This window comes from Emys orbicularis, chromosome 14 (assembly GCF_028017835.1).
Source record: "Emys orbicularis isolate rEmyOrb1 chromosome 14, rEmyOrb1.hap1, whole genome shotgun sequence".
Taxonomy (NCBI): domain Eukaryota; kingdom Metazoa; phylum Chordata; order Testudines; family Emydidae; genus Emys; species Emys orbicularis.
Window position 1 is genome coordinate 45,330,075 of NC_088696.1, and position 14,375 is coordinate 45,344,449.

The 14,375-nt window shown below is 48.0% G+C and overlaps 1 protein-coding gene across 1 annotated transcript; it reads left to right on the plus strand.

Annotated features, from left to right (window-relative positions):
- The first annotated feature begins 720 nt into the window (after window positions 1–720).
- LOC135888794 (C-signal-like) lies at window positions 721–11,960 on the plus strand. Its single transcript, XM_065416579.1, has 6 exons — window positions 721–888; window positions 1,693–1,744; window positions 6,799–6,986; window positions 7,880–8,038; window positions 9,176–9,286; window positions 11,770–11,960. Exons 1-6 carry the CDS (start codon window positions 742–744, stop codon window positions 11,881–11,883), a joined length of 771 nt encoding a protein of 256 aa, XP_065272651.1. The 5' UTR covers window positions 721–741; the 3' UTR covers window positions 11,884–11,960.
- Window positions 11,961–14,375: the final 2,415 nt, after the last annotated feature.

Sequence of the window (14,375 nt, forward strand, 5' to 3'; positions counted from 1 at the left end):
ATTAATTGCCAAAATTAGACTATCCCATCATACCATCCCCTCCATAAACTTATCAAGCTTAGTCTTGAAGCCAGATATGTCTTTTGCCTCTACTGCTCCCCTTGGAAGGCTGTTCTAGAACTTCACTCCTCTAATGGTTAAAAACCTTTGTCTAATTTATTGATAAACCCAGAGTAAGTGATTAATACCTAGGGGAGCAAACAGCTGTGCATATCTCTCTATCAGTGATATAGAGGGTGAACAATTTACGAATTTGCCCTGCATAAGCTTTATACAGAGTAAAACGGATTTATTTGGGGTTTGGATCCCATTAGGAGCTGGGTGTCTGGGAGCTGGAGACAGGTAACCTGCTGAGCTGTTTTTAGTTAAAGTCTGCAGCTTTGGGGGCATGGCCCAGACCCTGGGCCTGTGTTGCAGCACAACAAGGCAGGGTTCTGGAGTCCCAAGCTGGCAGGGGAAATGGGCTCAGAGGTAATTTCAGCACATCAGGTGACAGTCTCAAAGGGATCTCTGTGACCGAACCAATCATACCTAGTATTGTTTAATTGGTTTCACTTTTGTAATCAAGGTGTCTGAGTAAGGGTGGAGTTATTCAAATCCCTGAACTGCCAACACTACATAACTTTTAATCAAGAGGCTTGACTCTAGATCCAACACTGGTGTTAGGAGGAGCCCAAGCATCATTATTTAGGCTGAGCTGCAGAGGGAGAGCAGGTGGCTGGAAGCTGCAGCTTAGTGACGATGGCAGAGTTCACTGTCGGGAGTGTTCTGGTGACTGGATCCAATCGAGGAATTGGCCTGGGACTCGTGAAGCGATTTCTAGAGCTACCAAATCCACCAGAATGGATCTTTGCCACCACCAGGGAGCTGGATGGATCCCAAAGCAAGGTGAGGATGAAATCTGGTCTTTACAGGAAGGTTTGGGCAACTGATGGCCCAGAAACAGCCTGAGAATTGGGTTTCCCTGCAGTACAGGCTGCAAAGATGGGATAAGATAAGGAGTGGGTTCCCTATAAAAGCATTTGAGAGGCTCAAATGAGAAACCCAGAGCTCACTGTAAAACTCAAACACTAGTGTGTCTCAGCTCAGGAATAGAGAGGCAAGATGCTACCAATATTTTAACAAGGGGCTTGTTATAAAATGTTCCACTGTGGCCTGTGATAAACCCCATGCCCTAAAGGTATCTAGAGAGGGCTGACTCTGTCAGAGACAGGACAGAGAAATCACCCAGGCCCCCTACATTTCTACATTTGTTTGCCAGTGGCTGGGAATGGGAGACAGGGGATGGATCACTTGATGATTACCTGTTCTGTTCATTCCCTCTGGAGCACCTGGCATTGGCCACTGTCGGAAGACAGGACACTGGGCTAGATGGACCTTTGGTTTGACCCAATATGGCCGTTCTTATGTTCTTATGTGGTGGAATTTTGTAACCGGGTCTCTTGTGACACCCCATCCCCACTGCACAAGGCTGCAGAGGAGCCTCTCTGAGGTATCTGGTTCACTCACCCACATGCCACTTGTTGTGGGACAGGGGAGTTCCAGGAATTGGCTGCTCCCCGCTCAGTCACCAGCACCTTCCTTGAAGGTTTCACCCAATTCCAGGTACTGCACAGCTGAGGTCAAAGCCATCCTACATACTGATCATCTTCCAGGATTTTTCTAACCAAGTGAAAATGTTTCTCTTTCCAGGAGGTAATGGAGCTGACATTGAAGCATCCAAACCTGGTGGTGCTGCAGCTGGGTATGTAGCCATCTCTGCATCTACTCATTCAGACAGGGGTGGGCTTGGGAGGAAGATGAGGGGCCCAATTCTCCATGGGTGGTACAATGTGGTGCCACACTTGTGCGTGGTTGTGAAGCACTAACAGTTCAGAGTGGAGCATGTCACACCCACTCTGCCCTGCTGTAATGGCTGACCGCTAATAGAGTTACTCTTAACTCAAGTGGAAGAGACCCATGATTTTAGTGCTGAAGGTACAAACCCAGTGCGGGTTCTATGCCTTATCCACTAAGTCTCCATTAAGTGTGCCCAAGGGACTGATATTTCATCTCCTACCAAATCTTGCAATGCCCCCATGGCACCTGTGGCATGTGTCCCTGTGCAACTGCTGCACCTTGTTTGCAGTTTCCTAGCCCGCAAATTCCAATAATCTCTCCCTGCATGCAGAGCCAGCAGCCGTTTTGTTCTCAGAGGTTCAGCAGCTTGTGCTCTCTCATGGGAACTTTGATTCTTACTTATGGGTTTCCAGGATCTAAAATAAAAGCCACATTAGATTGAAAGCTGTGGGTTTCTATTTGGATCCAGAAAAAACATGATGATGATGCTTGTGTTTGTGGTGTGCTTGCTGCTTGACTGAAATATATCGTGTGCTATGTTTGTTTGTTTGGGGGACCGTGTGCTGACCATGTGTGTGCTGAGCCTAGCGGCCTGCTAGGCAAGGCTGAGAGTTTCTTAAGGAGGCTGTGATCCCTAAGCCTTTTAGCACCCATCAACCCTTAACTAGGGGGTGGGGCTACTCAGGGCTACTCAGGGAGACCAGGGCTTTAAAAAGCCTGCTTCTAAGTGACCAGAGGAGCTAGCGAACAGGAGCAGTTAACAGGGGAGTTTTGTGAGGGAGTTCTCCAGGGGGAGCATGAGCAGGGGCTAGAATTCAACATTCTTTAAACTTAAAAGCCAAAACCACCCCCTTGATATAAACAAAACAACAACAAAGGAACCAGCTGCAGGACTAAAAAGACAATGCAGGCAGAAGTCCAGCAACAGAGTGGGGGCTACCCAGTTTATTGCACCCAATGCAGCATGTATGATTACCTGCCCTGTGGGCAGGTGGCGTATGTGTGCATTTGGTGCAAGGAGCTCTTGGCCCTCAGAGACCGTGTACGGGCTTTGGAGACCAGAGTGGCTGAACTGGAGAAGCTGAGGGAGACAGAGAGGTACACAGATGAGACTTTCTGGGACACAGTAGAACAGACCCACCCCTGGTCTGGCAGCCTCTGTGCTATTGAGGAGGATGAAAGTCCCAGGGAAGGAGAACATCCAACTGGAGCAGAGGGAAACAATCCCATAGTTGGGACCCTCCTTCCAGATGATGTTGTGGTATCCTCTCACACTGAGGATACCTCTCTGGGGGAGGGAACTACAGGTATTAGAATGAGACAGGTATTAGTAATGGGTGATTTGATCATTAGAAACATAGAGAGCTGGGTTTGCGATGACCGGGAGAACCGTATGGTGACTTGTCTGCCTGGTGTGAAGGTTGTGGATCTCTCAAGACATCTAGATAGACTTATGTGTAGTGCTGGGGAGGAGCCGGTGGTCATGGTACATGTAGGTACCAATGACATAGGGAAGGATAGGAGAGAGGTCCTGGAGGCCAAATTTAGGCTGCTAGGTAAGAGATTGAAGTCCAGGACCTCCATGGTAGTATTCTCTGAGATGCTCCCAGTTCCACACACAAGGCCAGTTAGCCAGGCAGAACTGCAGGGTCTCAATGCGTGGATGAGACGATGGTGTAGGGAGGAGAGGTTTAGATTTATTAGGAACTGGGGAAACTGTTGGGAAAGGAGGAGCCTATACAAGAAGGATGGGCTCCACCTAAACCAAAATGGAACCAGATTGCTGGCACTTAACATTAAAAAGGTTGTAGAGAAGTTTTAAACTAAGGGCTGGGGAAAAGCCGACAGGTGCAAAGAAGAACATGGTTTGGACATCCCTTAGGGGAGGATCTATTAATAGAGAATCTCTATGTCCTAGTGGAGACGAGAGGATGGAAAATGATAAAATACAGGCAGGGTTTGATCAGAAACAATCAAATAAAAAAGAGTCCCATTCAATTACATTGTGTAATGGCAGACAGATAAAAGGGTACACGTTTTTAAAGTACTCATATAACAATGCTAGGAGTCTAAATAATAAAATGGGTGAACTAGAGTGCCTTGTATTAAATGAGAATATTGATATAATAGGCATGTCGGGGTCCCTCGCTCTCCCGCTCAGAGGGAGGCCACTCCGGCTGGCCCCAGTCTGGTCCGGACCAGAGTCTGCAGGGTAGCCGGGAGCCCACAATAGGGCTGGGCGATCAACTGTCACTACCAGGCTTCGGCCTGGGCTGGGGTAGCTCAAGTAGTCCACAAATAACCAGTCTTTAAAGGCGGGCCTTGGCCTGGGTGGAACCCAGGCAGCCAGTGAGCAAACAGTCTTTAGAGGTCTTTAGAGGGCTGGCGTTAGCCTGGGCAGGGCTCTCCAGGTGAGTGATAAGGGAGCTCCCGTCCTGGGCTAGAGCCTCCTTGCACCGTGTGGGTGGTCAGCCACCCGGGGTGGGCAGCAAGGGGACGCAGGCCCACCCTACTCCACCGCGTCCCAGCCCAGGGCCCTGGCAGGGGCAGGATTGGCTGCCCCTGTGTCAGCAGGGATCCGGCCGCAACACGCCGATTGAGCCACGCCGGGCTCTGCAGCCGGCTGCTCCGTGGCTGCCCCTGGGCTACTTCCTGCCTCCCCAGGGTTTGATACCTGCGGCCTCCAGGCCTCTTCCAGCTCCTCGGAGTAAATCGCAGCGGGTACTCCAGGCCAGACCTCGTCCACGCCTGGGGATCGGGAACAGCCAGGTGCAGGCTCCTCTCGGGGCCTCTGGAGAACAGGCCGAGCGTCCTCCTCCGTTGCAGGCACTCCCCCAGCTGTGCTGCAGGGCCGGCCTTTTATACTTCCGGCCACACCCCGGTCCTTCCGGTCAGGGGGGCGGGGCGATCTAGGCTCGGCCCTCCAAGGGGCGTGTAGGGGTCCCTTGCTCTCCCACTCGGAGGGAGGCCACTCAGCCTCAGTTCAGGGCATCACAGAAACTTGGTGGAATGAGGATAATCAATGGGATACAGTAATGCCAGGGTACAAAATATATTGGATGGACAGAACAGGTCGTGCTGGTGAGGGAGTGGCATTATATGTGAAAGAAAGCGAAGAATCAAATGAAATAAAAATCGTAAATGAATCAAACTGTACCATAGAATCTCTATGGATAGAAATTCCATGCTCTAATAATAAGAATATAGGGGTGGGGATATATTACCGACCATCTGACCAGGATGGTGATAGTGACTGTGAAATGCTCAGGGAGATTAGAGAGGCTATTAAAATAAAAAACTCAATAATAATAATGGGGATTTCAGTTATCCCCATATTGACTGCGTACATGTCACCTCAGGATGGGATGCAGAGATAAAGTTTCTTGACACCTTAAATGACTGCTTCTTGGAGCAGCTGGTCCTGGAACCCACTAGAGGAGAGGCAATTCTTGATTTAGTCCCAAGTGTAGCCCAGGATCTGGTCCAAGAGGTGAATATAGCTGACCTGCTTGGTAATAGTGATCATAATATAATTAAATTTAATATCCTTGTGGCAGGAAAAACACCACAGTGGCCCAACACTGTAGCATTTAATTTCAGAAAGGGGAACTACACAAAAATGAGGCGATTAGTTAAACAGAAATTAAAGGGTACAGCGCCAAAAGTGAAATCTCTGCAAGCTGCATGGAAACTTTTTAAAGACACCATAATAGAGGCTCAATTTAAATGTACACCCCAAATTAAAAAACATAGTAAGAGAACCAAAAAAGAGCCACCATGGCTAAACAACAAAGTAAAAGAAGCAGTGAGAGGTAAAAAGGCATCCTTTAAAAAGTGGAAGTTAAATCCTAGGAGGAAAATAGAAAGGAGCATAAACACTGGCAAATGAAGTGTAAAAATACAATTAGGAAGGCCAAAAAAGAATTTGAGGAACAGTTAGCCAAACACTCAAAAAGTAATAGCAAAACATTTTTAAGTACATCAGAAGCAGGAAGCCTGCTAAACAACCAGTGGGGCCGCTGGACGATCGAGGTGCTAAAGGAGTATTCAAGGATGATAAGACCATTGCTGAGAAACTAAATGAATTCTTTGCATCGGTCTTCACAGCTGAGGATGTGAGGGAGATTCCCAAACCTGAGCCATTCTTTTTAGGTGACAGATCTGAGGAACTGTCCCAGATTGAGGTGTCATTAGAGGAGGTTTTGGAACAAATTGATAAATTAAACAGCAATAAGTCACCAGGACCAGGTAGTATTCACCCAAGAGTTCTGAAGGAACTCAAATGTGAAATTGCAGAACTAACAAATGTAGTCTGTAACCTATCATTTAAATCAGCTTCTGTACCAGATGACTGGAGGATAGCTAATGTGACGCCAATTTTTAAAAAGGGCTCCAGAGGTCATCCCGGCAATTACAGGCCTGTAAGCCTGACTTCAGTACCAGGCAAACTGGTTGAAACTATAATAAAGAACAATATTGTCAGACATATAGATGAACATAATTTGTTGAGGAAGAATCAACATGGTTTTAGTAAAGGGAAATCATGCCTCACCAATCTACTAGAATACTTTGAGGGGGTCAACAAGCATGTGGACCAAGGGGATCCAGTGGATATAGTGTACTTAGATTTTCAGAAAGCCTTTGAAAAGGTCCCTCACCGAAGGTTCTTACGTAAAGTAAGCTTCCACGGGATAAGAGGGAAGGTGCTCTCCTGGATTCAGTTCAAAGAGATTAAGCATATTTTTTGACAAATTTCAAGGGATTTCCTCCTGCCCCTGGAATCAGAGGCAGCGTGGGAGAGTTCCCAGATGGGCTTGAGGGAGATGCAAGCGAGTTAGCGAGGCTGCTTTCATTCGCCGACTGAAGACAGTGTCAACAGCTAAATGGGCTGGTAGAGCTGATAGACAGGGCAGAGCTGCTATAGGAAGGATGTTTCTGAATCCCCTGTGCTGTCTGTAGATGTCACAGATCCAAACAGCATAAAGGCAGCTGTGCAGAGAGTGGAGGAGCATGTGCAAGGACATGGACTGAATCTCCTGATAAACAACGCTGGCATTGCACGGGTGACCACCATGGAGAATGAGAACGCTGAGACCATGGAAATTGTATACCTAACTAACACAGTTGGGCCCCTGCTGGTGAGCCAGGTAAGAACACACCTGACAGCCAGGAAACTCCTCTGACACTGAGCAAAGACTGCCCTGGAACGAGCTGAGACTCTTGGCTCGGGCAAATTTTTGACTCACTTTTTAAAAACAAGGTGGTCTGCAGTTTCAGACTCAAGAGAGACTCTCTAACATCCCCTAACACTGGCCACCAGCAAGATTTGAACCTTGAGCACCAAAGCGCAGTCTTCTACCACTTGGGCTAATGAAATAACTCCACTAGCTGGTCGCAGTAGTAGGTTGTTATCCTCTGGTGCTTCAGACAGTATAATCACATGTTCTCTTCTGATTCAAAAGCTATACCAGAGGGCCATGCAGCCATAAGGGTGAGGGCCAGATTGTGCCCTGCCAAGGAGCCCCTTCCCCATGTGGTTTGAGCATTGGCCTGCTAAACCCAGGCTTGTGAGTTCAATCCTTGAGGGGGCCATTTAGGGATCTGGGGCAAAAATCTGTCAGGGACGGTACTTGGTCCTGCTGTGAAGGCAGGGAACTGGACTCAATGACCTTTCAAGGTCCCTTCCAGTTCTATGAGATAGATATATCTCCATATTAAAAAATGCTCCTACCCGGAGGCTGGGCACAGGCCCAGACCATGTGTTCTAGGAGCACAAGGATTGTGCAGGGTTAATGCCTGCAGCAGGACTCACCTCTCGGAAGGAGCAGAGCAGGCTCCCTTCAGGGAGAGCACACTCTGACCCATAGAAGGGTTTCCCAGTCATCATATGCCCAAGAACTATGGGATGCACCAAGCTACCTGAATCACAAACTCCATCTTCAGAGCCTCCCTCTCCCTGACCTTAACATCACTGATAGGGTCCTTCCCTGGAACAGCGGTGTCACCCCTGTCGTAACACAGTCATCAGTATCTCCCTCAGGAGTTCCTGCCTTTGCTGAAGAAGGCTGCCCAGCAGAGTACCCAGACAGGGCTGAGCTGCAGCAAGGCCGCCATTCTCAACATGTCCAGCATCGCTAGTTCCATTGAAGTAGTTCCACTGTGGGAATTCGAGCAAATGCCCAGCTACCGCTGCAGCAAGGTACCATATGGGACCCCTCTCACTCCCTTCCAGCATAACTAGCCCCTACCTTGTATCAACACACGTGCCTCCTCTGCTGTTCCTTCTAAACACCTCGGTCTCCCCTGCCAGCTTCCCTGCAGAGCTCCTGCCCCATTAGCCCCCTTCTACCTGGCTTCTTGCTACAGATTTAAGGAAACAGTGCATGTGTCCCTGCATCTCCCCCTTTATAGTCAACCTTTAGCCAGAATTACTCTTTAACAACAAATCAGAGATCCGGACGTATTACCAGCTTCCAAGCTCATCCAGCTTTGGTCGCCATTGGGCAGTGAGGAGGGTTGTGTTCAGTGGGATCCTCTCCCTACTCTGAGACGGCCGGGAATGTTATTGCTACAAGGGTCACAGGAATTCAGCTGGGTTTGGAACCAGCTGCTGGTGCCATCTGTTCCTTGTGTACTGAATCCCTTGATGAGTCTCAGCTGTGTAGAATCTCAAGGTGCAGCTACAGCCAATGCCAATAGCTGAGCTTGGCCAAGGATATTCCACCTTTCGTTTTATCAGGATTGGGTCTCCTGGTTTCTGCTTGGCTGAGCATTCCAGCCTATAAAAGGATAAAACCAGAGATTTCTGGGATTTGGTATCTCACAGTCTTGTACCCTTTACGCAGGGGCAGCAAAGATTGAAGATTTATTGTGAGGTGGGCAGTTTTCTTTTGATCTGTTGCTAGAGTTGCCAACCCTCCAGGATGGGCCTGGAGTCTCCCAGAATCAGCATCGATCTTCCAGTGACTATTGAAAGCAATCCAGGAGATTTTAATGGGATATTTTAAGAAAATGACATCATGTTATGTGGGGGGGGGAGGGGAAATCTCCCAGAATAGCTTCAGTGAGAGTTGGCAACCTTATCTGTCGCCCCGAGCAGCTGAGCTGGGTTTGTCCACTGAGTGAAGTGGGAGCTGCCCTTTAGTTCAGCAGTACTGCTTATGTATGAAGCTCCTCACATTCCACCCAGTGCTATTTATCTCCTCCCCTGTCAGCCCAGATGACACCCCCTCCACCCTTGCATATCAGTACTGTGGGATCGGGGGTCATGTCCTGTAGGGAAGATGTCCCTCTGTCCTGTGCTCTTATCTCTGCTCACCGTGTGTCCCACCCACAGGCTGCTCTGAACATGATCACCAGGTGCCAGTCCTTGGAGTACAAAGACTATGGGATTCTGTGCACTTCTATCCACCCTGGCTGGGTGAAAACCAGAATGGGAACAGAAAAGGTAGGGGTCATAACACATTTACAATCCCTTGGTTAGGGTGACTGGCCACTTCCATCCACAGCACATCAGGGAGGCCTTACAGTCTTGGTTCTGCCACAGACTCATCTGTATACCCAGATCACAACTATGTTAAACTGGAGTGAAGACTGGAATACGTATCAATACTATACGGGTAAACCATTCCAGGGATGTTGTAATTATCCCCAAAACAAACATTACAAACCCAGGAAATAAAAATTATGGTTAAACTTTAAGTTACTATAATCATAACAGTATCTCCAGTTTAACGTGGCTTTTATTTGGGAATTTTGTTTGGTTTGTTAAATTACTAGAATTTTCCTATATAAACATAAACCCAGAGAAAGTCACCCTGTGATGAGATTTCTATGATTTGAAGATATGTACCCACATGATATCTTCTGGTCATTTTACTTCTGATGGCCAGATTCACCAGTACACTCTGCCTGCGTTACCCCACTTGGGAGCAGCACAAAGCAGACAAAGCATACTGGCCTGTTTCCCCCAGCTCCTGACCCCTGCATTCCCCTGCAAAGCCCAGTTTCCCCCTCTCTCCTCTAAACAACCCACAGCACAGTGTGCAAGAGCCAGGGGGTGGGCCACAATGGCCCAGATCCTCAGAGGTATTTGGGTACCTAACTCCCACTGATTTCTATAAATGCAATGTCCTGGCCAAAGTCCAATGTGGGGGGAAGTACATTCAGCTGAGCTAAACTCCCCCTGCAGTTTAATCTGGATAGAGTGGGCCTGATTTGCCACTGCCCTGCACCTTGCACATTTGTACCAGTGTAAAGTAGGTATTAATAACTACCACATCAGAATGCTAACATTGTACCCCCTCTTTGCCCAGGTGTGACCGAGTATTCTTACTGTACGTAGTTAAGCATTGCCATGTTCCATGCCAGAAGTGATCCATAAATAGTGTATACAAAATTATTCATACTGCTTTCCTGCAAAGGCCTTTAATGCTTTGGGATGATTCTACGGGACTGATCCAAACCCCATTGAGGCCAATGGAAAGATTCCCATTGACAGCTATGGGGTTTTGATGAGATATAAATGCACAAGTGTGAGGAACATCAACTCTCATTTTAGTACATTATTATTTATTCGTGTATTTTGTAGCACAGAGCCCACAGCTCCATTGTACTAGGCATTGTACAAATATCTGCAAAGACAACTTACCCTGAAGACCCTACTGAAGCTAATATGATGAGATGTTGAGGGAGGAGACTTGGTCCTGAATACACCCACTGCTAGGAACATAGTAACTGTAATGGGTTCCCCCCGGGGTGCCACCTGGAACTGGGGTACCACTGAGCCTCTGACCCACCAGCCTGGGCTCCCTTTCACACTGTGCTGCTGTGACAAGTTGCAAAGCCCTCCAGCCTGCACTTTCACCAGCATTCACACAGGTAGGGACACACCCAGCGGCAGTTACATGCAGGGCTCTCTAACCACCAGCCTCCCAGCCTCCCAGAGCAGCACCACCCTGTCCTGGTCAAATCTGGCCAGTATATGGGTTTAACACCCGGTCCGCCTCTCCCTCAATGTGAAGAGGACAATGCACACTTGTGGAAACCAAGCTGAGATTTTCCCCAGACACCTTAGTCAAATGCACACTGGTTTGGAGTACATATAAAATAAGTTTATTAACTATAAAAGGATAGATTTTAAGAGATTATAAGTGATAACAAACAGATCAAAACAGATTACCTAGTAAATAAACAAAATCGCAAACTGAGCTTAACATACTAGATAGGTAGGATATGAATTAGCAAATTCTCACCCTGAGTGATAAACAGGTTGGCAGATTCCTAAAGCACAAGCTGCCTTGGCTTTGCCGCTTGGGTTTCCCACGTTTTCATACACAGGCTAGCAATCCCTCTAGCCTGAGACCATCATTTCCTCCCTGTTCAGTCCTTGCCCCTCAGGTGTTTCCAGGTGTGTTGTTGTTGGGAGAATGAGGTCCCATCATGATCTCACTTTTCCCCTTTTATATCATCTTCCCACTTGCTGGAAAGCTCTTTTGCTGTGACCTGGGTCAAACAGTTCCCATTATGTAGTGCTGTCTATGACAGGTTTCTATTGTTCACAGTTCACAGTTCTTGGGGTAATCCTTGTGCTTGTGTGCATTTCTTCAGTAAGCCATTAACATTGTTGGGCCTTTTTACTATTGCATCAGAAAGGCTGCTTGTGGGTGTTTTCAACCTCAGAACATGTTTCAGTAACACATACACAGCCAAACTTCATAACTTCACCAACGACGATAGCACATACACTCCAACGAGATATTAATATCTAGCAGATCAAGACTTTTAGAATGATACCTCACAAGGCATACTTAGTACAAAACATCCTAATTACATGACAGTGGTGAATATTGGGGTGCCAGGATGTCACAGTAAGAATGGCCTGAAAGATGCTGTTTTGCCCTACCTAACAGCATCACTTTAACCCTACAGGCCCCACAGACCGTGGAGCAAACCACTCAAGCAATCCTGAAGATGCTTTCCATGCTCTCTGAGAAGGAGAATGGTTCCTTCGTGGGCTGGGATGGACAAATCTATCCCTGGTGAGAGATGAGCTTGCCAGGTGTGATTAGATCATAGAGGTGCCGGCAGTGTTACCTGTACATGACACACCAATAAACAACCTGAGCTGAATTACAACCCATTTCTTGAGCCTTTCTCCTCTGCTGGTCTCTGATGCAGGTGGGAGATCCATTTAACCCTGCTATGCTGTTACTGAGCCATCTAGAGAGCTGAACATTCAGGTACCTCAGGCGGGAACATCTGGTTCTAGATGTGGGCAAGCAGGGCAGTAACTTCCAGGGGGCGCAAAACTGCTCTGCAGCTCAGCTTTTTTTTTTTCCGGCTCCCGTCCAACTGGCTGGCTCTTTGTGTGTGTGTGTGTGTGTGTGCTTATGTGCATGCTTGGTTTCTCGGGAGTAGGTGGGGCCAAAAATATTGGAAACATTTTCTGCCCTGGCTGGCAAAACAGCCAGGGCCACTCCTAACCTTGGGCCCAAGGGTAGAAAACATGAATTGCAGGCCTGTCATTGTGGATGACACATGCGTGCCATTCCATATGAGTGTGATGGCGCCACTTTGCACAATGAACCGCAGACATGTCCCAAACAATTAGACAGAGAGAATGTTTGTCAAGTCTGTATTTTGTTGAGAAACCAAAGATCCCAGTCTCGCTGCATCAGTGCTGGAATCAATCAGGTGAGGCTGACTGGCCTGTAGTTCCCCGGATCCTCCTTCTTCCCTTTTTTAAAGATGGGCACTACATTAGCCTTTTTCCAGTCATCCGGGACCTCCCCCGATCGCCATGAGTTTTCAAAAATAATGGCTAATGGCTCTGCAATCTCATCCGCCAACTCCTTTAGCACCCTCGGATGCAGCGCATCCGGCCCCATGGACTTGTGCACGTCCAATTTTTCTAAATAGTCCCGAACCACTTCTTTCTCCACAGAGGGCTGGTCACCTTCTCCCCATATTGTGCTGCCCAGTGCAGCAGTCTGGGAGCTGACCTTGTTTGTGAAGACAGAGGCAAAAAAAGCATTGAGTACATTAGCTTTTTCCACATCCTCGGTCACTAGGTTGCCTCCCTCATTCAGTAAGGGGCCCACACTTTCCTTGACTTTCTTCTTGTTGCTAACATACCTGAAGAAACTCTTCTTGTTACTCTTAACATCTCTTGCTAGCTGCAACTCCAAGTGTGATTTGGCCTTCCTGATTTCACTCCTGCATGCCTGAGCAATATTTTTATACTCCTCCCTGGTCATTTGTCCAATCTTCCACTTCTTGTAAGCTTCTTCTTTGCGTTTAAGATCAGCAAGGATTTCACTGTTTAGCCAAGCTGGTCGCCTGCCATATTTACTATTCTTTCTACACATCGGGATGGTTTGTTCCTGCAACCGCAATAAGGATTCTTTAAAATACAGCCAGCTCTCCTGGACCCCTTTGCCCTTCATGTTATTCTCCCAGGGGATCCTGCCCATCTGTTCCCTGAGGGAGTCAAAGTCTGCTTTTCTGAAGTCCAGGGTCCGTATTCTGCTGCTCTCCTTTCTTCCTTGTGTCAGGATCCTGAACTCGACCATCTCATGGTCACTGCCTCCCAGGTTCCCATCCACTTTTGCTTCCCCTACTAATTCTTCCCTGTTTGTGAGCAGCAGGTCAAGAAAAGCTCTGCCCCTAGTTGGTTCCTCCAGCACTTGCACCAGGAAATTGTCCCCTACACTTTCCAAAAACTTCCTGGATTGTCTGTGCACCGCTGTATTGCTCTCCCAGCAGATATCAGGGTGATTAAAGTCTCCCATGAGAACCAGGGCCTGCGATCTAGCAACTTCTGCTAGTTGCCAGAAGAAAGCCTCGTCCACCTCATCCCCCTGGTCTGGTGGTCTATAGCAGACTCCGACCACCACATCACCCTTGTTGCTCACACTTCTCAACTTCATCCAGAGACACTCAGGTTTTTCTGCAGTTTCATACCAGAGCTCTGAGCAGTCATACTCCTCTCTTACATACAACGCAACTCCCCCACCTTTTCTGCCCTGCCTGTCCTTCCTGAACAGTTTATATCCATCCATGATAGTACTCCAGTCATGTGAGTTATCCCACCAAGTCTCTGTTATTCCAACGCATCATAGTTCCCTGACTGTGCCAGGACTTCCAGTTCTCCCTGCTTGTTTCCCAGGCTTCTTGCATTTGTGTATAGGCACTTAAGATAACTCACTGATCGTCCCTCTTTCTCAGTATGAGACAGGAGTCCTCCCCTCTTGCGCTCTCCTGCTTGTGCTTCCTCCCAGGATCCCATTTCCCCACTTACCTCAGGGCTTTGGTCTCCTTCCCCCGGTGAACCTAGTTTAAAGCCCTCCTCACTAGGTTAGCCAGCCTGCTGGCGAAGATGCTCTTCCCTCTCTTCGTTAGGTGGAGCCCGTCCCTGCCCAGCATTCCTCCTTCTTGGAACACCATCCCATGGTCGAAGAATCCAAAGCCTTCTCTCCGACACCACCTGCGTAGCCATTCGTTGACTTCCACGATTCGACGGTCTCTACCCAGGC

Bases quoted from the DNA above. Each gene is read 5' to 3' on its own strand.
- LOC135888794 (XM_065416579.1), top strand. From the start codon at position 742: ATGGCAGAGTTCACTGTCGGGAGTGTTCTGGTGACTGGATCCAATCGA. The intron at 1,745-6,798 runs GTATGTAGCCAT...TGCTGTCTGTAG, and splicing joins CCTGGTGGTGCTGCAGCTGG to ATGTCACAGATCCAAACAGC. The intron at 8,039-9,175 runs GTACCATATGGG...TCCCACCCACAG, and splicing joins CCAGCTACCGCTGCAGCAAG to GCTGCTCTGAACATGATCAC.